The sequence below is a fragment of the Corvus brachyrhynchos genome, unplaced genomic scaffold (assembly GCF_000691975.1).
Source record: "Corvus brachyrhynchos isolate BGI_N302 unplaced genomic scaffold, ASM69197v1 scaffold514, whole genome shotgun sequence".
In the NCBI taxonomy this organism is placed as follows: domain Eukaryota; kingdom Metazoa; phylum Chordata; class Aves; order Passeriformes; family Corvidae; genus Corvus; species Corvus brachyrhynchos.
Genome location: NW_008238319.1, coordinates 36,841 through 56,884, shown reverse-complemented (window position 1 = coordinate 56,884; position 20,044 = coordinate 36,841). Strand labels below are relative to the sequence as shown.

The 20,044-nt window shown below is 40.2% G+C and overlaps 1 protein-coding gene across 1 annotated transcript in view; it reads left to right on the top strand.

Moving 5' to 3' along the window:
• The window catches only part of ALDH18A1 (aldehyde dehydrogenase 18 family member A1), a 47,476-nt gene that overhangs the window by 21,451 nt on the left and 5,981 nt on the right, over window positions 1-20,044 (top strand). Inside the window, exons 14-25 of the mRNA XM_008633321.2 lie at window positions 3,468-3,591; window positions 6,235-6,458; window positions 7,986-8,135; window positions 8,226-8,330; window positions 9,636-9,788; window positions 10,314-10,404; window positions 12,010-12,134; window positions 13,435-13,579; window positions 15,198-15,271; window positions 15,922-16,021; window positions 17,085-17,305; window positions 19,995-20,044. Of these exons, the coding sequence (XP_008631543.2) occupies window positions 3,468-3,591; window positions 6,235-6,458; window positions 7,986-8,135; window positions 8,226-8,330; window positions 9,636-9,788; window positions 10,314-10,404; window positions 12,010-12,134; window positions 13,435-13,579; window positions 15,198-15,271; window positions 15,922-16,021; window positions 17,085-17,305; window positions 19,995-20,044 (1,562 nt within the window). The remainder of the gene's footprint in view (window positions 1-3,467; window positions 3,592-6,234; window positions 6,459-7,985; window positions 8,136-8,225; window positions 8,331-9,635; window positions 9,789-10,313; window positions 10,405-12,009; window positions 12,135-13,434; window positions 13,580-15,197; window positions 15,272-15,921; window positions 16,022-17,084; window positions 17,306-19,994) is intronic.

Here is a 20,044-nt window from a genome sequence, read left to right as displayed (position 1 = left end):
CTCCGCAGGGAGGCCGCCGAGGGCCCGGCCCTGCCGCCGGTGCTGCTGCTGCACAGCCCCTCTTGTGCTGCAGAAATGATTTATAGACTGGGTCTGACAAAATGGAATAACACCAAGCTCCTGCGGGTAGTGCCCTGTGAGGCGCTCGGGCACTCGGAAGGGTTCCGAGGCCAGGACAAGGTGCTGCTCCGCCGCGCCAGGCAGTACTGCCGTGACCGCACTGTAAGTGCTGGGATGCGTTCTTGAGAGAAAGGAATCGCATGGTGCTTGGTGCTTTGAATTGCCTCTTCTCTGTGCGTATACCATCTGCAGAACCCGGGTGAACCTATATGCGACCTGCTCTAAAGACCATTTATTTGAAGTCTTCCTTTCTTTTAGTCAGTTCTTCTGAACTGGCTTCCCTCTGGGAAGGTTTCTAGGGTTGAAGTTTGCACAAAGAGCTGCAGATCGATTTTTTTTTTTCCCTTGCAAACGTTTCAGTTGGTAAGGTAATGAAGCTGTTTAAATAGTAAAAGCTTCTGAATGTTACTGAGGACTTAAAATTTGTGTTGTGGTAAAGACTTGCTTCGTAGAAATTCTGTGCATTTCCTTTGAACTTGATTTATCTCTGCTTCTGTGCTTAAGTGTTTTGCAAAATAGTTCTGTCGATCAGAGTTTGATTTGGAGATTTTTTTCACTTGTGGAATGTCCTAACACTGAAGTATTTGCCTTTATATCTGTGAAAACAGTTTATTTAGTTTAATTTAATCAACTCACTGCAAATAATTGTGGACATGCTATGGCTTTGCAGTCAATAGACTGAAAAAAGTGTTATAGATTGTTGGTGTTCAAGGCACAAGTTTAGGGTTTGAGATCGCTGATTGCTTTGGAAGCTAACTTAAGTCTCTTTACACTGATCTGGAACAGTGTCTAAATGTACAGTGCTACTTCACAGCTGTTTTTAAGATAATAAATACATGAAAACTGGGTGATGCTATCGCTTTCTATGAGCAATAATACAAGGATAACTTTCATTAAAGAGGTAATAGGAAAAGGATATTTTTAAAGGTCATATTTGGAGAGTAGTTTGGAAGAATTAGGTTTTTCTAGCAGTGACAAAAAAAATTTTTAAGCTGATGCTAGGAGAAGTACCTGAATAATGCATTTTGCTTTTTATTCATTGCTTCCTCCAAGTAAGGCAGGAAAGTTGTACTTTTTTTTTTTTTAAATCTTATTTTTAATTATATACCTTTTAAAATTTGTTTGTTACTGAATATCAGAACCATTCCAGCTATGGAAGTGGTGGAAATGCAAGTGGAATGGAAAATGAGGATTGAAATTACCTTTAAATCCTAGAGTGAAAGGAGAGAAAGGTGTTTGATTAGCCTGAAAGAAAGCCTGTAGTTTACATCATACCGTAAACTGTGCTCTGTCTGTGCTTTCTTGGCAGCATCCATTTCCATTTCACATATTGATACCTGCTGCTTCTTTAAACTCTCTGTTTTCTTGTTAACTTGCCTTTTCTCACAAGCTAGTTTCAAAAATGTGCTATTTTTTCTAATCTTTTTCCTTCAAAAGATTCACACTGTCTGACTTCTCACTCTTCATCATTTGCTTTGTTTTAGCAAAGTTGTGTCTGGCAAAGGGAAACAGGAGACAGTCTTCCAGAAGGACAAGGTTGCTCTTAGTTGCAAGCAACCTGTAGTGAGAACGTGAAGTGGTTCTCCAGCCGGTCAGTAGGAGCAGCCAAGGAGATGGCACAGCTTGATCTGGCCAGTGTGGGTCTGTATTCTGTTACAGTGAAGCACCAGCTGAAGGTTATTACTATAGCAGAAGTTAAAGGCCTGAAAGGAGAGGTAACAGAAAGTGTCTGGAGGTGAAACTTCCAGTAGAGTGCCTGTTTCTGTCCCCTAAGCGGCACAGTCTGTAAAGGGAGCCGAAGGGGAATGGGCAGTTCCACTCAGGATATTTGTGGTGGCAGGGGTTCTGGATAAAGGACCTGGTGTTTGCCAGCTCATATCAGGAGCTGCTGGATTTTGAGCATCTCTCTGCGGCACAGCTAAGACCCTCTTGAGAAGACAGTGTCTGACTGTAGAGGTCAAGGGGAGCTTCAAGGTGGAAGGCTGAAACATGAACAGTGGGAATTGTGCAACCCTGGAGGCAGGTGCATGAGGTGCCTGGTAAGGGTTCAGAGGGGTAATGTCCGGTTAGTACCGTTCCCCAGCTTCTTTAAGCTTACCATGTTATGAGAAGAAAACTTTGACTGCTTGCTTAGTTGCATGATCTGCTCAGAGTCCTTTGTCTGCCTCATCCTGGCAGTGGCCAGTATTGCCATTTCAGATGAAATACAGAACTGGAGGGACATTGCAGATTAATATTATTAAAATGCCATGCAATGCAAGCTTTACTAGACTAAACAGGAGAAACATTATGTGCTGGTGGCTGCCTTGTCTAATGTAGAGGTGTATATTTAAGGATTATAATGAGCGATAATAATACACTGATGCAGGGAAATGAGGCCCCTTCAAGTATTCATGTACATGTATACCAGAACTGTCAGTGCTGTAAATGTCCTGGTATTTGTCATAGCAGTCTTCCAGTGCAGTTACTATAACATCTCCTTGTCCTCTTTTCAGTGCTTTCTCTGTACCATAATTTGTGCGGTTTTGTTTGCTTTGTTTCAATGGTGCAGGGAAATGGATTGAAAGCAAGTAAAGGAAGCAAAGTTTTGTAAAAGGGGAAGGAGAGTTTTCGTGGTTTAAATACCATCTGGGAGAACTGGATTCTTTTTAATCTCGTTTGTTTCCTTGGTGAGACTATATGCATTACTTCGACTAGACCTGTCACAGGAAATGGCTAATTGTGTATCCCTTGTTTGCTGTGTACTTGCTCTAGTGAATTTTAGAGTTAGAAGAATCCTGAGTGTTTACAGGTTCAGTCAAGGGAAACTAATGCCATGTTCTTGGAAATCTGTGCTCTTACTTGTAATCATGGATAAGATCTCATAATTCGATAGTGCTCAGGGAAAAGTGAATGAGCATATTTCCTATATTGAATAGGGCTGAGATTCATTGGAAGTATAGTAGATGCTCTGTTGTGGGGTGTACAGAGAAGTCTGGATGATACAACCTCTCTCTCTATATTTTTTTTTTCTTCCAGGCTTCTCCGTGAACAAAATTATGACTTTTATCCATTGTAGGTGGAACTATCCGCTAATAGTGTTTTCTCTTCTCAGGGAGCCATGTTTTATTCTTTACCTTTAATAAAGATCTGGCAGCAGGTAGGGGAGAGGGACCTTCAGTTCTTCTATATCATAGTCTCTGTGCAAATTCTGCAGAGTGGAGAGTGGGCACGAAGAAATTGTATTAAGATGGTATGGGACAAAGAGGAGTTGGACTGGGGGAGTGGGCGAGGAGAGAAATATAGATGGAAAGTAATTGATATTTAACCAGTTTTCCCCCTTCCCCCCCCTTCGTTTTAACTTGCAGATATCCTTGATTTGCAGAAGGCATCTCAAAATGTTGTGTCGAGCTGCTCTGAGCCCTCTTGTCCGTTCCCCTGGATGGTGCTTTGTGTTACCGCCACATGCCATCGCAGCCATTTCCCGTTTATGTATGTATGAGAGAAAGCACACATTTCTAAAATGTTGGTCAGTATGTGTCTGGGCATGCCTATGCTCTTTCCTATGTTGAAAGGAAAATCATCTCATTAACATCATTCAAAACTTACAACCTCTGAAGTGAACTGCAGTTGAAGCTCCTACTTTCTCAGTGTTACTTTCTCCCTTAGCTCAGTAATATTCAGCTGGATGTCTGTGTGTTTTTCATTCTGACATGCATTTCGAGGAAAAAAAATCAGTTATGAAAGTACTTGTGCTGTAAAAGTTCTTTATTTCAATCTCATACATTCCTGGAAAACAAGATCTGATTGTGTCTGCTCCCCCATCTGCATTTTCAGATGTCTTGAGTAAAGCATAGAGCAAAACTCAAATTTACTTGGATTAGATTCAAGTGGAAAGATGCATGCAGGAAACCTGAGTGTAAATACGTAGGTGCCCTGTAAATAGTTCTTCCCTGAAAACCTAACTTAACCATTCAGTGTCTGCTTGATTAGTGGTCTGAAATAGAAAAGGCAAGGATAGATAAACTCTATTATATCAAGAGAGTAACTGTTTACCATTGCATGCAAGATTAATTTCCCACTAGTCTGTGTGTTATCAGTTCTCTTTTATTAATGATTATATGAATTAGATGTTAAAATCTTGAAAATTCTAAACTTGTTCTTTATGAGCTACAGCTCTGTTGACTTCTGTATTTGTAATATTTCTAAATATTCCACATTTTCTGAAGTCAGTAATTTTCATAGTGCTAACTATGAGAAGTTTGTTCCCAAGTATTGACAGTATCCAGCAGTGGAGTGACTCTTGCCACTTGATCAGTTGTGATCTAAAGCTGCAGTGATCATATATCACAGGGATTTTTTTTCTGTTCTCCACTGTTTTCTGTTTTTTCTCCACATTTTTTTCTGTTCTGTTCAGCTCGTGTATTTTGAAATTCTGCTTCTTTACTCCTGAGAAGCAAGCCTTGTGCAGGCTACATAGAAGGATCTGCAGTGCCAAATACTTAAGTGTGTTTCATATGTTTCCCTTCCTTTATTAAGGAAGTGAAACTGTTTACAGGTATGGGATATAAAAACTGGAATGCCTTTAAACCTACTTGTCCAAAACCTGGACTGGATGGCTATGTCAGTTCCTCCCTGACTGCATGTGCAGCAAGTTAATGGGTTTGCATTTCCAGAAATGTTTTGCATATGGAACATGGGAGCTGATTTCACATCTCAGTCCCATGTAAAATAACTAAAAAAGATAGATTTATGCAGCCACAGAGGAAGATTAATGATTAGGACTTTAGTGGAGATGAATTGAATTCTCTGCTTGTTCTAGAACTGTTGTCTTTTCCCTTATTTTTCTGAAAAAATAAATGGTTTCTTTTCAGATACTGGTTATTTCTCAACAGCTATCTTCTTGGAACTTTCTAAACCCTGAAGCCAAGAGAACTGGAAATGAACTCCTTTCTGGTTATACTGTGTAGGTTAGGCAAATACTAAATAGTAGTACTAAACAGTAAGGTGTAAGGCTGGAAATAACAGTCAAATTGTACTCCTTTGTCCAGTCTTTCCTATGTATTGTAGACCTTATTTACATTCACAGGTATTCCCTCGTGAAAATTGGGGTAAATGAAACTCCTCTCTAAATTCCATTTTCTGTTTTTGTATGTGGGACATGTTAGTGCAGCCTTCATTTATGATTAGTCATTTAAGCTTCTTCTGTGTGTATAATGAACAAAAGATTTATTTAATTAAAACATTGTTAAATTACAAGTTTTTCTTCTATGTAGCACAATGTTCATTCCCGTCTTTCTCCAGTAACACCAAGAATAGGCACTTTAACTTATAAATGAATCTATTTCGTATTATAGAGCACCAAAATTAGAGATACTGAAGATATGAAATAAAATCAGGTAACTCTGACCATGGCATAGAATTCAGTTTACTGGGTTGTAAAGAAGCCTCTGCATCTTCAGATGATACATTGGCTAGGATTGACTAGAATAGAATAGTTAGTTGTAAGACTCTTAGAGTGGTCACCTAGTCCCACAGCTTGATGCTTCGGGACTGCCCAAAGCTAAAGCACATTGTGGACGTTGTCCAAATGCCTCCTGAACATTGACAGGCTTGGAGCACAAGCACATCTTCAGGAGGCCTGTTCCAGGGCTTGAACACCACCATGCGATGTTGAGCTCCTATGTCCGTCTTCTCCCTTCAATTCTCCCTAGCTGAGCAGTGTGCAAAAATACCTGGCTTCAAGATGTTGTAAAAGCTGTTTCTTTTCTAACAGTCAAGCTCTCTGTGCTACTTTAGACTGGAAAACTCTCTTAACTGTATCTAATGAGGCAAGGCAAAGGAGATTGTTTTCAAAACTAGTCCTTGAGATGTGAGCTATATAGGCTCTTCCACAGTGTCTTTCAGTTTGGTCTTCTAGATTCCCAGAGTCAGAGCTCTGTGATGCATGGGATATTGCCTTCTATACGTTAGGTATGGTTAGTGCTGCTCAGATATTCCTGTTTCTCAGTTTGTTTTGGTGAATTGAAAGCTAGCTTCTCGTTCCCAGTCACTGAGACGTGTATTGTGAAGGGTTAAAAGTCTGAATGAAACACTTACAACTGCTTTTTCTTTTCTTTTTTTCTTTATCCACAGATGTCCCTTGCCATAACCAAAGATTAAGGAATGAATCCATCCGTTGTTGGAGCAACATTCCATTTATCACCATGCCACTCAGCCGTGCACATGGAAAATCATTTGCGCACCGCAGTGAGCTGAAGCATGCAAAGCGGATTGTAGTAAAGCTGGGTAGTGCTGTTGTTACTCGAGGGGATGAGTGTGGCTTGGCCCTTGGGAGGCTGGCTTCTATTGTAGAGCAGGTAATTCTGTGACTGACCATTTGTGTTAACTTCAGGTACTCAGTGATTGTTGGATGTTACAGAAGACTGTAGTGAACCGTCATAAAGTACTGATAGTTCTTTAAAACAATGTGTTAGCCTTTCCCCTTTCAACCCCCATGCTGCAGTACTATGAGCCATGTAACTCAGTAAATTGTTTTTTGAAGGTGTGGTGGGTTGATTGTGACCATCAGCTAGCTAAGCATCCACACAGGTTTTTGTTTGCTCCCCTCACCTCTGCCCCACCAGCAGTGGGATTGGGAAGAAAATGAGAAGAGCAAAAGTAAGAAAACTCATGGGTTGAAATAAAGATAGTTTAAGAAGTGAAGGAGAGGGGAAAAGAAATCAGTGATGGCACTCAGTACCTCACACAAGCAGACTGACGCCGCCCCGCTAGTCCTTGAGTGGTGGCCACCTTGGAAGACAATCTCCTGTGTTTTGCTATTCTGTAACTCTAATTTTATTACTGTGCATGACATTATGTGGTGTGAGAAGTCCCTCTGGCTAGTTTAAGGTCAGCTGTCTCAAACGTGTCCTCTTTGAACTTCGTGCCCAGCTGCTAGCCTACCTGCTGGGAAGTGGAACAAGGAAAGCCTTGATGGCTGTGCAAGTGCTGCTCAGCTTGGGGGAAAGATAAGGCTTTGATGCTGTGCAGGCACTATTTAGCAATAGGCAAAACATTGGAATTTTATCAAAACTGTTTTAGAACTGAAATCCAAAACACAGTATCATACAGACCCCTATAAGGAAAGCTAACTTCACCTTGGCCAAACCCAGTATAGAGGGAGAGATTTGCACAGTGAGGTTTTTATGCAGTAAGTAAGAGACATGGCTGGGGCATTAGTTGTCTCTAGTGGGAAGGTGGCACTGAAGTATGTGAACTCTGCAAAACAAGTAAGTCAACCCTTTGTTTTTGATCAACTGAGCATTTGCAGAGTTGTTCCAGAGAAAAGCCTGAAACCTCATTACTTGTAGGAAAAACTGATGGGATCAACTCATGTAGTTCTTCTTTAAAATGAAAGGGTTATCTTGGCGAGCACTGGACATGTCCTTTCTGGGAAATAAAGTTAACGTAATATATTAAATTCATGTAAGACATTTAGCTTTGGGGCTTTGAAAGGAATCTGGCCAGATACATGTAAGGAGGAAGTAATCGAAAGCTTTACTATTGAGAGTTGGCCTCTTCACTTCCAGAATTCAAAGTTACTGTGTAATGGTAGCTTTGGGAATAGATGGATTCAAGCATGTTTTTGTCACAAAAGCTGTTACTGTGAAAAGATGGTTTATCAGAAGTTATAGATTGCATGTCGTCCTTGGCACAGCTCCCAAGTGGCTAGGAAGGTGTGCAGAAGTATCTTGAAGGCTGATTGCCTTGCTTTGCACATCCATAGAGAAATCAAAACGCTTGTGTCAGCAGGAGTTGGTGAGCATAAGGTTATAGTAGCCAGAACTGTCTTGCTCAAACTTGATCGTCTGCCAGGCCCTATTTCTTATTTCCTGTATTTACAGGTCTCAATGCTGCAGAATCAGGGACGAGAGATGATGATTGTCACCAGTGGGGCTGTAGCTTTTGGAAAGCAGCGGTTGCGTCATGAGATCTTGCTTTCTCAGAGTGTGAGGCAAGCACTTCATTCAGGCCAGAGTCAGCTAAAAGATATGGTGAGAGGCTGGTGGCACTCCTGCTTTTCCTTGAGTGTTGTGTACTACCTGTTCAAGTCACTGCCTGACAGCTGCTCTTTGTCTTTGTAGGCTATTCCAGTCTTGGAGGCCCGAGCCTGTGCAGCAGCTGGGCAGAGTGGACTAATGGCTCTGTATGAGGCCATGTTTACACAGTACAGCATCTGTGCTGCTCAAGTAAGGTGTTCCTTCTTTCCTAGACTGACTTGCTACTTTTGGAGCTTATTATTGTCACATAAATGGTAGCTTATACAAGAGTGCCTTGTTAAATATTTCTGAAATGGAGTTATCTATCGTCAAGATAAAATGAATATGCTTTTTCTTATTGGAGTTCAGGTGTGTCCTGCTCTTTTGTAGTGGGGAGGGTCTGTTAAGATCTCTTCGCAAAAGCTAAAGTTGGTGGTCCAAACTGAGGGTTTAAAAACCACAAGTGACTAAACTGCGACACATTTTGTAAAGCTGACAGAAGTGCGTATCCACACTTTAGAACTTGCTGTCCGTCTGCACTTCGAACCTTTCCAACTTGCAGGAGATGGTATCCCTGGCCTGGGTCTTACACCGAAGGCTGGAACTGTATCAGTTGAACTACTCTTAAACAGGCTTTGCTTATCTTAGATACTCTGAAAATACAGAATTGCTTTAACTGTAAGGCCTTATTTGTTTAGACACTTTTCACGAATTTAGGAGCCTAGTATGAAGTCTTCTTACTGTAATATGGTAGAGCTGGTATGGCCAAATTGTTTATCATACAGCTAAAAATCACTATAGGTCATGCTGGATTGTAGTCTCATTCAAATCTGTAGACAGCTATCATTCCTTTGATATAAAAGAATTAATTGCCCGTGCCAAAAAACTTAGCATAGACATTGATTCCAAGTGCTATTGTAACATTTGAGTGGTGTAGTTGTTTGCTTAGTTCTCAAATGTTCAATGACAGAGTAAGAACAACAACAACAAAAGTCTCTCCAGAGCAGACATTGAGGGTTTTTTTTGTCTTAAAATGCCAAAAGAAAGGGATGCTATCTGCATGCAGGAGGCAAGATTATTTCAGAAGAACAGGTGAGTTCTAGTGAGCAGAAGAAAAGTCTTGATATAAAGCATCCCTTCTGCTTGCTGCAAGTAGGAACATTAAAGTGGGAGGAAAAACTGGAAAGGCAACATCTTGAGCAATTTATTGAATTGTCTAGGGTCTTAGTAGTTATCATCAGCATCTATGTTCTGATTACAATCTTTTTTTCCAAGTTCATTCTTGGAGGGTGTGACCTATCAGCTTGAGATAGCCTATTACAGGCTTCAGTGGAATAAACCTGATAATGTTGTGGAAAGAATGTTTGTGGCTTGTATTCTATATCTTTTAAATGTGGCTTTTGTTTCTTTAGTGACCCAAAAAGCATGACTGTGTTATGTCATGTTAGTACATAAGTTTATATAATGTTCTCATAGGAAAGGTGTTAGGCTAAGTAATTTCTTTCTTCCTTTTAGATTTTAGTCACCAATCTGGATTTCCATGATGAACAGAAGCGTCGCAACTTAAATGGAACATTACATGAGCTTTTAAGGATGAATATTGTCCCTATAATTAACACTAATGATGCAGTTGTTCCACCTCCAGAGCCAAACAGTGATCTGCAGGGGGTAAATGTGGGTAAAGTATTGCAAGGGGGTGGGGGGTCCTGCTTGCAGAGGGTACAATGCTGATGTGTACTTGACTAACGCCATAACCGGGGACCTCTGAAGTCTACAGCAGAGAAACTAAGATACAGAATTAGTATGTGGACAGAGGGTACTGGAAGACTATGTTGACTTGTCTGTATTTGGCATGATACGGTGTTGCAGGGTGTAACCAGGGCAAATATTGTCTGCTTTACTGAAAGCAAGCATGCCTCTGCAGGTCATCTAAGCCAGCACCCCTTCTTAAAACAGTGTCAGTTAATCTGGGCATTAAGGTGGAGAATGCAGGTACTGCTCACCCAGCTTGTTATTTGGATACCACTTTACTAAAGCGTATCACAAGATCACCTTTGAAGTTTCCAGTGGGTGTGGAAAAAGTAGCTCAGAAGGATTTGTTAGTGCTGAGGTAGATTGTTTTTTTGTGTTGGCACCACATATTTCTTAGTTCCTCACACTATTCACTGCTTCTGGTACGCATGTGTATTGCAGGTTATTAGTGTGAAGGATAACGACAGTCTGGCAGCGCGACTGGCTGTGGAAATGAAAACTGACCTCTTGATTGTTCTTTCAGATGTAGAAGGTTTGTGAGTAATTTCTTTAATTTCTGGTTTTAGTGAAGCACATCAGATTGTCAAACCAACCTCTTTTCCTGTTTTACTGATCTCTTCAGTTCATCTCTTTTACAAGGACAATTGCAATGTACTGCAATAACTCCTTAAGGCCTATACCCAATGTTGACGCTGTGGCATTAGCCAAAGACTGTCTGACACACTGTTGAATCTGCGTAGGTGAGAATGCATGTGAACCTGAGACCTATTCCAGAACCCACAATACCACGTGTACTGTGGTACTTCTGCTAGCTTCCGAGAGTTGTATGATAGTCAGGAGTAGTATGCAGGATAAAAGCTATGTGTCTTGAATCAGGAGTATAAACCAAATACTGTTCTGCAATAGTTTGTTTCTTCTGGCAGCAAGTTCTGTCAGTGAATTTTCGGTGTATTGCAAGTCCTGGTCATTGTTTTCCAGATACCTGGGTCTTGCCAGCTTTTTCTGTCTCCTTTACTTTTGGCTTACACTGCTCTAGTCTTCTGAGCTGTGTTGTTGTGACATAAGCTTGTCACCTATGGATGTTGAACTTCCTTATCTACAGAGAGGAGGGTAGTGGATACAGTTTCATATCAATGCAGTCCACATCACCCAAGTCACATAGTCTTTTCATCTTCTCCAGATGGGTTTCTTTCAGTAGATCCTGGACTTCCACACATGCTTGAGGCCCTGAGGAGGAATGAGGTGTCTTTCCATAATCACAGTTTCTTTTAGCAGATACAGCCGGGTTTCATGCTTGGTTCTAGTCAAAATGACTGTCTTAGAACAACTCATAAAAGCAATAGTCAAAACAGTTTGTAAAAAAACCCAAAAACCAGCACACCTGTCCTCCAAGCTTATTCATTCAATGTGACAACTTGTTTATGGAAAGATGTGTGTCCTCTACTTCCCAAGCTATCAAGGCTGGACACAGATAGACTGTGCCTGTGCTCTCTAATTTGTTGTGGCAGTATTTGTTCACATAGAATTTCTGGGAAGCGTAGTGGTGGAGTTGAAGTTTAATATGTTAGGTAAACCAAAGTGTCATTCAACTCCAAGCATAGTTACATTAAATTACTTGATTTTAAAAAATATTAATAAGAGTATGTCTCGGTAGTGTTGTGTTTCTTCTTAGTAGAATTCAATAGTTACCCTTTTTACATATTTCTGAATTGCCTGTTTTCTCACTGTGCAATCTGCCACTCAAGAATGTCATCTGAGTCTTTGGTGAGGAGGACTATTCTTTGCCTGTTCAGTTGGGGGTTTGTGTGTATGCAAGCCCTGACTTTGAACATCTAAAACCTGCAAACTGTCTCAAACCTCAAGCAAATGTCATTACCTCCAAGCTTGCTTGCTGCTATTCCACATGTGGGTTTTTGCTTTTTTGTTTTTTAGGCTTTCAATAAACCTATACCTTTCGGGTCTGCCAGTTAAGTACTTTGTGCTTTCAGTTCCACAAAAAAAATGGAAGTTTTCAATCCTATAAAGTGGAACACAGTTTTTTAGCCTCATGTTGGTTGTTTTTGTTGGGTTTTTTTCTTTTTTCATGGGTGAGCTTTGGACATGAGGGTATATAACTGATTTTTACTATTTATTTCAGGACTCTTTGACAGCCCTCCAGGGTCTGATGACGCAAAGCTTATTGACATATTCTACCCAGGAGACCAGCAGTCTGTAACATTTGGAACCAAATCCCGAGTGGGAATGGGTGGCATGGAAGCCAAGGTAGAAATATGGAACATTTGCTTCGTATTCGGGAAGGAAAGGGAGCTACCTGAGATGATTATGCTTTGTGCTGCTGTTCAGGTGGATTATATTTAGTGCTGTGTACAGTCAGCCGGTCTCAGTATTCATTGCTGTGAGTACATAAACATGGGTGCGTTATGAGACTTCAGCATATATGTCCCTCATGAGGCTGAGATACCCACTACTGTAGTATTAATTGCTGCAGGTTTCCCAGGGATGTGTCTGGAAAGTTGTGTGTAAAAACCAAAGTAGATCTTGACTAAGCAGGAAAAGACCAAAGTAAAAATCTTTACCAGTTATGTCACTGATTATTCCCTTTCCTGAAGAATCAGGTAAGGCACACTCTTGAGTATCAGAGCATGGACTGGAAGGTGGTAAAAGGAGGAGGCATTTGTAACTGTGGGATGTACAAAGCTAATTCAGAAATTACTTTCCCTTATCTGTCTTCTAGGATAAGTTTAAACAATTCCAGGTATTGAAGGTAAAGCTGCCAAGGTCAGAGAGTACTTTTATTGTAAAAGTAATAATCTGTTAGAGTTATTTGGTGTCTTTTGAGTCCCATAGAGGCAAATCTTGATGCAGGTGTTGTAACAAAAGTTTGCTGCAGTTGAGAAGGTAGGCAACATTTTTGGAAAACTGTAGCATCGATAATAGGAAACAGATGGTAGCTCAAAGAACAAATCTCGATTTTCAGCGTGAAATTTGAGCAACAGTGAAGCAGTTGATGGTCTTTCAGTAGCTGAGTTTGATATGATAGGCCTATGTGACATTTGTGTCATAGTGACTATGGACTGTAATACCAAATTGTACGACCATATTAGGAAAGCATAAGTGAGTAAGCAGAGAAGCTTTCACAATTAAATAAATGACACATACTTAAATATAGCAGTGGATAATACTGCCCAAACCTTGACTGGGAAGAAAAATGAAGGAAACCACTGGCAGTACCTCTTCGGCAAGTAGCATCTGGGATTTGAGAGAAATCGTGTTCTGCTCAAAAATGTGGAAAGAGGCTAATCTTAGGACTAGTCAGTACACCAGGATTTCAAAGGACCCTTACTAATAAGCTAATCCTGATGTAAACTTAACATACTGTAGAAGGACTAAGCAAATTTCAGTATTCCAACACTGAAGTTCAGAAATTCCTGAAGTGTGTTGAATGCTCTTTGAAAGTGTAAGTAATCAATCTGGACATCAGAGTGGGCCAAGAAATCTTGTTGAGAGTGGTGATCCAAATAACAAGTGAATCTCTTGCAACTGGCTCTGTCCTTTGCTGTAGGTGAAAGCAGCTCTGTGGGCCCTGCAAGGAGGTACTTCTGTAGTGATTGCAAATGGAACCCACCCAAAGATCTCAGGCCATGTCATCACAGATATTGTAGAAGGGAAAAAAGTTGGAACTTTTTTTTCAGAGGTAAAACCTGCAGGTGAGTACAGAGGTAATATGTACCTTGAGAGCTGTAGAGATTCCCTGAAAAACTAGAGTTAAAATTTGTCTGCAATAACTGAGAAACCACCCTCTGCTTGCAGAATGGATTTTGAAAGGTATTTTCTAAAATAGGGATAGAAACTGCTGAATTCCCTGCTCTTCTTCCCTCCAGCTGATAAACTGGTGCATTAGACTTGCATTTGAAGAATGCAATGAGTAGAGTAGAAATTTTGCCTTTTGTAGTCTTGGGAGTTATCATCAAGTATCCATGATTTCAGTGTGAAAATATGGACATAGAATGTGCTGCTGAACTAAGGTCGTGTTTAGGTTTATTTTTTATCATAAATTTCTTTTATGACTCAGTCTTCTGGTATGGTAGGTAGGAATGTTTTCCTGCCACTGCATTGCTGGAACTGTGTAATGATTGCTGGATAAAATCAGACCAAAGATCCATGACTTAGCAGAATAGATACTGGAGTGATACTTTTGACTTGTAGTTCAAGCCAAGTGAATTTCTTTGTGTATAATAATCCTTAATGGATTTCTTGTGTAAATATGTCAAATCATCCTTTGAACCCACGCATCATTATGGTCAAGTGCCTTTTTGGTTAGCCCCACTATCATAAGCTGGTATCAGCAGTAAAGCTTTTAATCTTGTGGTCCCATTCTGAGTCACAAATATGGTAAATAGCAAAAGTCCGTCCCTATGGACTGTTGTGGTGTTTACTCCAATCGTCTCTTTGTCTTCTATCTTCCAAAGCCCACACTTTGGAAATGCAAGTAGCTTTTAAAAATCAAGTATATCTGCTTACATACATGATTTTTCTCCAAAAACAGTAAAAAATGCCATATTTTGTAAAGTATGATGTCACTTCAAAAAGCTGTTTTAAGATGTCTTAAATTAATCTAATTAATTTTATGTCCACAAGTTCCTTACTTACACTTCCCACTATAGCCCTCTATAATTTCTACTCTGGCAATTTCCATGGGACCCTTCTTAAATGGAAGTTGGGTTCAAGTCACCTGGTTTACAGGCTATTTCAGGAGAGTTAAAAATGACAGTTTATCTGCGAGCTACTTGTGAATTCTTTGCCGAAATGCTACCTGAACACGGTGACTTGAAACAGAAACAGAACCTGTTTTATATAATTTCAGCACCGTGCTTCTAAAATGCATACAAGGAAAGACAGAGGGAAAGCAGTTTTTCTGCGAGCTGTTACTAGGGTTTTGGCTTCCATTATTGTTTGTGTGTTCCCATGCATACATTCCTCAGCTGGATACTTAAACTTTTCAAAGTTTGCCTCTTTTCTTTTGGTAGCTTACTATGCCCTGGAGACTTTGCTATCCTGTTGTTCTTTTGCCCTTTGTCAAGTCTCTCTGATACATGCTGCACATTTGCTGTGACACAGGGACAGATCTTTGTGATGATTTTTTATGTAGGGACCATAACAGTATTTTTATGTCAGGTACATACTTTTCTGTCTTAGAATACAAGATTTTTCTTGAATTTGTCTGTTAAAAACTGTACCAGCTTTCATGCTCTGAACAAAGAATTGGAAGACAAACAGGCTAATGCCCACTTTGTCTGCATAGCATATTTTTGGGTTTTTTTGCAGGCCCTACTGTAGAACAGCAGGCTGAAATGGCTCGAGCTGGTGGCAGGACCTTGGCGGCTCTACAGCCTGAGCAGGTGACAAAACAATATGGCCAACTCGTTAAGACTGTGCATGTGTGGCAAGTTTTACAACACAGACTTACAACATAGATGGGCCCTTTGGGACAAGAATCTATTACTTCTGTGCCAGATGCATTGTTGGTATTGTAGCCTGCTCAAAGATGAGAAAAGCAAAAAGGTCGTGTTCCTCTGTGAAGTAATAAGGGCTTTCATGTGGGGTTTATAAAAATTTTGATAGCATCAAATAACACACAGAAGTGAATTGTGATCAGAGCTGCTGAAGAATTGACTGGAGTAACCTGTTCCATTCACACCTGTGTGGAGTTCAGCATACAACACGTATACAAGAGCAGAGCTGCAGACAATTACTGCTCTGCAGCTGGGTGGGTATGATGTGGTAGAAGGTGCTCTTAAGGGAAGGACATGTGAGTTTGGTGAAGAAGACTGGGCAGGGAAAGCAAGATAATAAAAAGCAAGGTAAAGGCTGAAGCAGTGTTCAGTCTTCTTTTTCAATGTGATGCAGGCTGGAAAAATCAGCTGGCCAGGTATCAGGAGAGTTAAGATAGTGAGAGGATGTGGTCAGCATAAATGGACTGTAGGAGCTAGATGTCTAACAGCATGGACTTTGAGTAAGAAGTCAGTTCAGAAACTGTTTTCTCTTTCAGAGAGCAGAGATTATTTATCGTCTTGCTGACTTACTAACAGACCAGAGAGAAGACATTCTCTTGGCAAACAAAAAGGACTTGCAGGAGGCTGAAAATAAAGGTAATGTTTCAAATCCTTCCATAGTAATGCTATGATCTTGGACCTCTCCGGGCCTCAAGACAAATGAGCAGAACTTATAATCTTCTGTCACCTGGGATTGGGCAGTGTGGGTGACATGGAATAGTGAACCCAGGAATTCAAGGGCTTGTCAGTGTAAACAGCTGCAGCTTCCTTCATTGCGTAAAACAGATGCCTTCATCAGAGAAGATACTGAGGCAGTGCAAAACACCAAGTGGTGTATTGTTAAAAAAAAAAAGAAAGAATGGAACAAATATCTCTGCTACTGTCATGCATAAAGTGAGTATTTTCTGGACTGGTTAATGTAATATTTGGTTCCTGAAGGGCATTTAAATTGATGCTCTCCAAAGAGAACCGTGTCCCCTTCTGATTGAGGAAGGTTCTCTTTAGGTGGCTCAGATGAAACCCATCCTTTGGTGTTAGATTTATGCATTCACTGAGAAGCTGGAATTGAGATGTGTATATGTTGGCATAGCAAATACATGAAAAGAACACATCATGAATTGTAATACTCTGTGGAAGGCACCACTGACCAGAGCATTTGAGGGGACATTGCTGGGTTAACTTATTGTTTGAACATGTTCAGACTGAAAAATTCAAGTTGTTCTTGCCCAGTCTGCACAGAAATGCTATGCATGTGTCTGTGCTTTTGTGCTTTCCGTTTGTAAAACGGAAAGATGAAATTACTGCTCAGACCTTCCAGAAGTACTGCAAAGGTAGAAATTTGTAAGAAATTCAGTCATGCATTCAGTACATGAAATAGGACAAACTTGATCTTTCTGGGTGTTGATGATTTGTGCGGTTGCTTCATGCACAAAGCGCTTAAACCACATTAACTGAAAATGTGGTGGAAGAAATCATCATATTTGAGGGTTTTTATTGTGACTACTGGACTTAATGCTGTGTATGTTTAATCACAGGTAGGTTACTTGCTAGGGTGTGGGAAATACCTTAATTTTCCTTAGGTTCAGCACTCGTTTAAGTCACTTTTGCTTGAGCCTAGGAAGACCAATCTATCTTCATCACAGCTTTTTCTTTCTTTTAGGGAGATTAGCACTCCCTTTGTTGAAACGCCTAAGTCTGTCTACTTCAAAGCTGAACAGCTTGGCTATTGGTCTGCGTCAGATTGCAGCATCCTCGCAGGACAGCGTCGGCCGTGTGATTCGACGAACTCGAATAGCAAAAGACCTGGATTTGGAGCAGGTGACAGTGCCAATTGGTGTCCTTCTTGTGATCTTTGAGTCTCGTCCTGACTGTCTTCCACAGGTATGTAAGGAAGGTAGATTACACTGTTGGGTATTTCTGTTGGTGAGCAAGTAAGAGACTACAATAAGTATTGTTTCAAAGGACTCTGGCTTGGATTCATCTACAATTGATTTTGTTGGCATCCCTATTTTTTTATGCAGAGATCTTTTCAGAACTTGCTTCTGCAGTGTTCAGTTAATCATTTGTCATATGCCAGGATTAAGGCAGGTGTGTTAAGGGCAAATGCCTTCCTTTGCAGCACTGTGTGGAAGTACTGCTGTAAGTAAATGCTGTTATAAAATGCATGACAATATGGGTGCTGAACTAATGCTGCAGAGGCAACCTTGGTCTTACTTTCTAACTCCTAACTACTTTACTGACCAACTGAAGTAGATTTTAAAATGAAAACAAAAAAACCCCCTTGATTATCAACATTTCTTCCCACAATTAACATTAGGTATCTAGGAAGCTTGATTGAGGAGTTCTCTAACATATGAGCAGGTGTTTGAGTAGAAAAGGATGGGTACAGCCACTTGAAGAGGATGTGAGGCTCAACTAGTGGACAGCTTTGTACTTCATGCCAGATTTTTGTGAGTAGTCCCCATTTCACAGTGAAAAGGAGTATGCTGTAGGAAGAAACAAAAAGGCACTAGTCTCCCTTGACTACCAGCTCAGTTTGTTACCGATAACCAGTACGTTATGTTGTTGAATTCTAGTCTGTCTTCCTGGACTTCAACCCAGGTCTCTTGCCTTGCGTAGATGATGTCTTCCTCTTTCTCTTCACTCTGTCTTAAAACTAACAGCAGACTGACTCCTGTTGGCTTCCCTGCCCTGCCCTCCCTTCCCCTGCTTTGTTTTACAGGCTTGGGATAGCTTGTCTTGGTAGTTGCTGTGCTTCTTGCCTGTTTCCTGTCCTCATACTCACATCAGGCTTCCTGATGCAACTTCAGAGGATCACCTTTAATAACTCTGTGTTTGAATTGCATGATTTCTGTCCCATCCTGTATCTGATAGCAGGAGGGTCTCTGATTGCAGAGGAGCAGTTCCCTCCTCTTAGTTTACTACTGCATCTCATGCTTGTTTGGGTTAAGATTTAATAAGCTTCTAGTGAGCATATACAAACAGCATGTTTGCTCTAATACAAGGCAAAATTGCAAGCATCCTTCGGAGACTGTTTTATATAAATTCCACCAAATTCAGTTGTTGCTCTGAACTATAGTCATGTTCTATTAGTCTTTGAGACTGAACCATTTTGAAACCCCTTACCTTGTGTCCTACTTTTAATCACACAAGTTTTTGATTTTTGTGTCTTAATTCTTGGTATTTTTTTCTTCTCCTTTTTTCAAACCAGGTCAAAACCTTTCTTTTAATCTTATCCCTCTTTATTTAAATAAACTTATTTGTTTAGTTTTCATTTGTGATACTGATCTGGAGGGGCAGATACTTAGAAGGTACTTTTAAAATACAATCAGGCGGCTTTTTAATGTCTAGTTATATAATTTAAAAAGACACACGATAGCTATGTAAGGCAGACTTCCCAGACTGCTATACTTCCGTGTGTTTTTCTAAAGTGTTTCTTATTTTTCAATATTCTTTTCCAATGAGGTAGAATATCAAGCATTGTGATTATTATTGCCCATTTGATACTAGAAGGGGAAAGATCTGGCTGGTTATTTTATGAATCAGGATCTGAAGTGTGCCACCAAGCTAACTTCTTGTTAGGTGTGAGCCTGGCTAATTTTGGCATCAGCATCTCAACAATGTACAATAGATACTCTGATGAGTGTAGGTTTGGTGATGATATATACAGGTGATGATGATGATACGTATAATCTTTCCCAGAAGATAGTAATACAGCAAAATAACTTAAAATACTGAGTTTGTTTATTCTAAAGGTTCTGGAGTGGAGGTGATTTTGTTTTTCGAAGGAGTACATGCTTTTAAACTTTTTTTTAAGTTGGTGGACAAATTGTGAGTCCATTGTGAATGAAGTTGGGATGAGGAGTACAAAAAAGGATACAAAAGTAAAATAAGTTTTGAAAAAGAGATTTATTGTGTCTGACATGCTCCTAGGTAGAAAAGAACGAAAACCTCTTGTGTTGCTGGACTTAAATGGGTGAAATCTGACACTTTAAACAGAAGGGTAGATATATCTGTCGGGTTCTTCTGGTGATAAACATGGAAGCAAAGATGATGCTGGGCCTATTGTCTGAAATATTTTTTTCTCCACACTTAGAGCAAGTGTTGTCTGTCTGTGACTGCTATTTTAGACAGCATGATGAAAATGTTTTTCCTGTTCATAGGAAGAGCTTATTTGCCACTCTGTGCTGGAATGGCTAGGGACAAGAGTTCTTGCTCCTGAAATTATTCTCCTTGGGGTAATTGCCCACACAGTTACCCAATTCATATGAAGCCATATGAAACTATGTCCATAGTTTCCTCTGACTTGTTCACTGTAGTCTTCCCATGGCAATAGTACCCTGAAAACTCAAGTTTGTTCCTGAAACACTAGCACATTTAATTTCTGGAGTTAAATGTGGTGCTACTTGTAATGGTCTTTTGGAGCCAAAAAAAGAAAACTGTAGACTAATATTGAGTAAATCAACTGAACAAAAAATCCTGGTTTTATTTTGTGGGTGTTATTCTGACGGAAGAACCAAATGACATTTAAGGGTTGTTTTTTTTTCCCTGTAATAAACTCATTTGACAGGTGTCTGCTTTGGCTATAGCCAGTGGAAATGGTTTACTACTTAAAGGAGG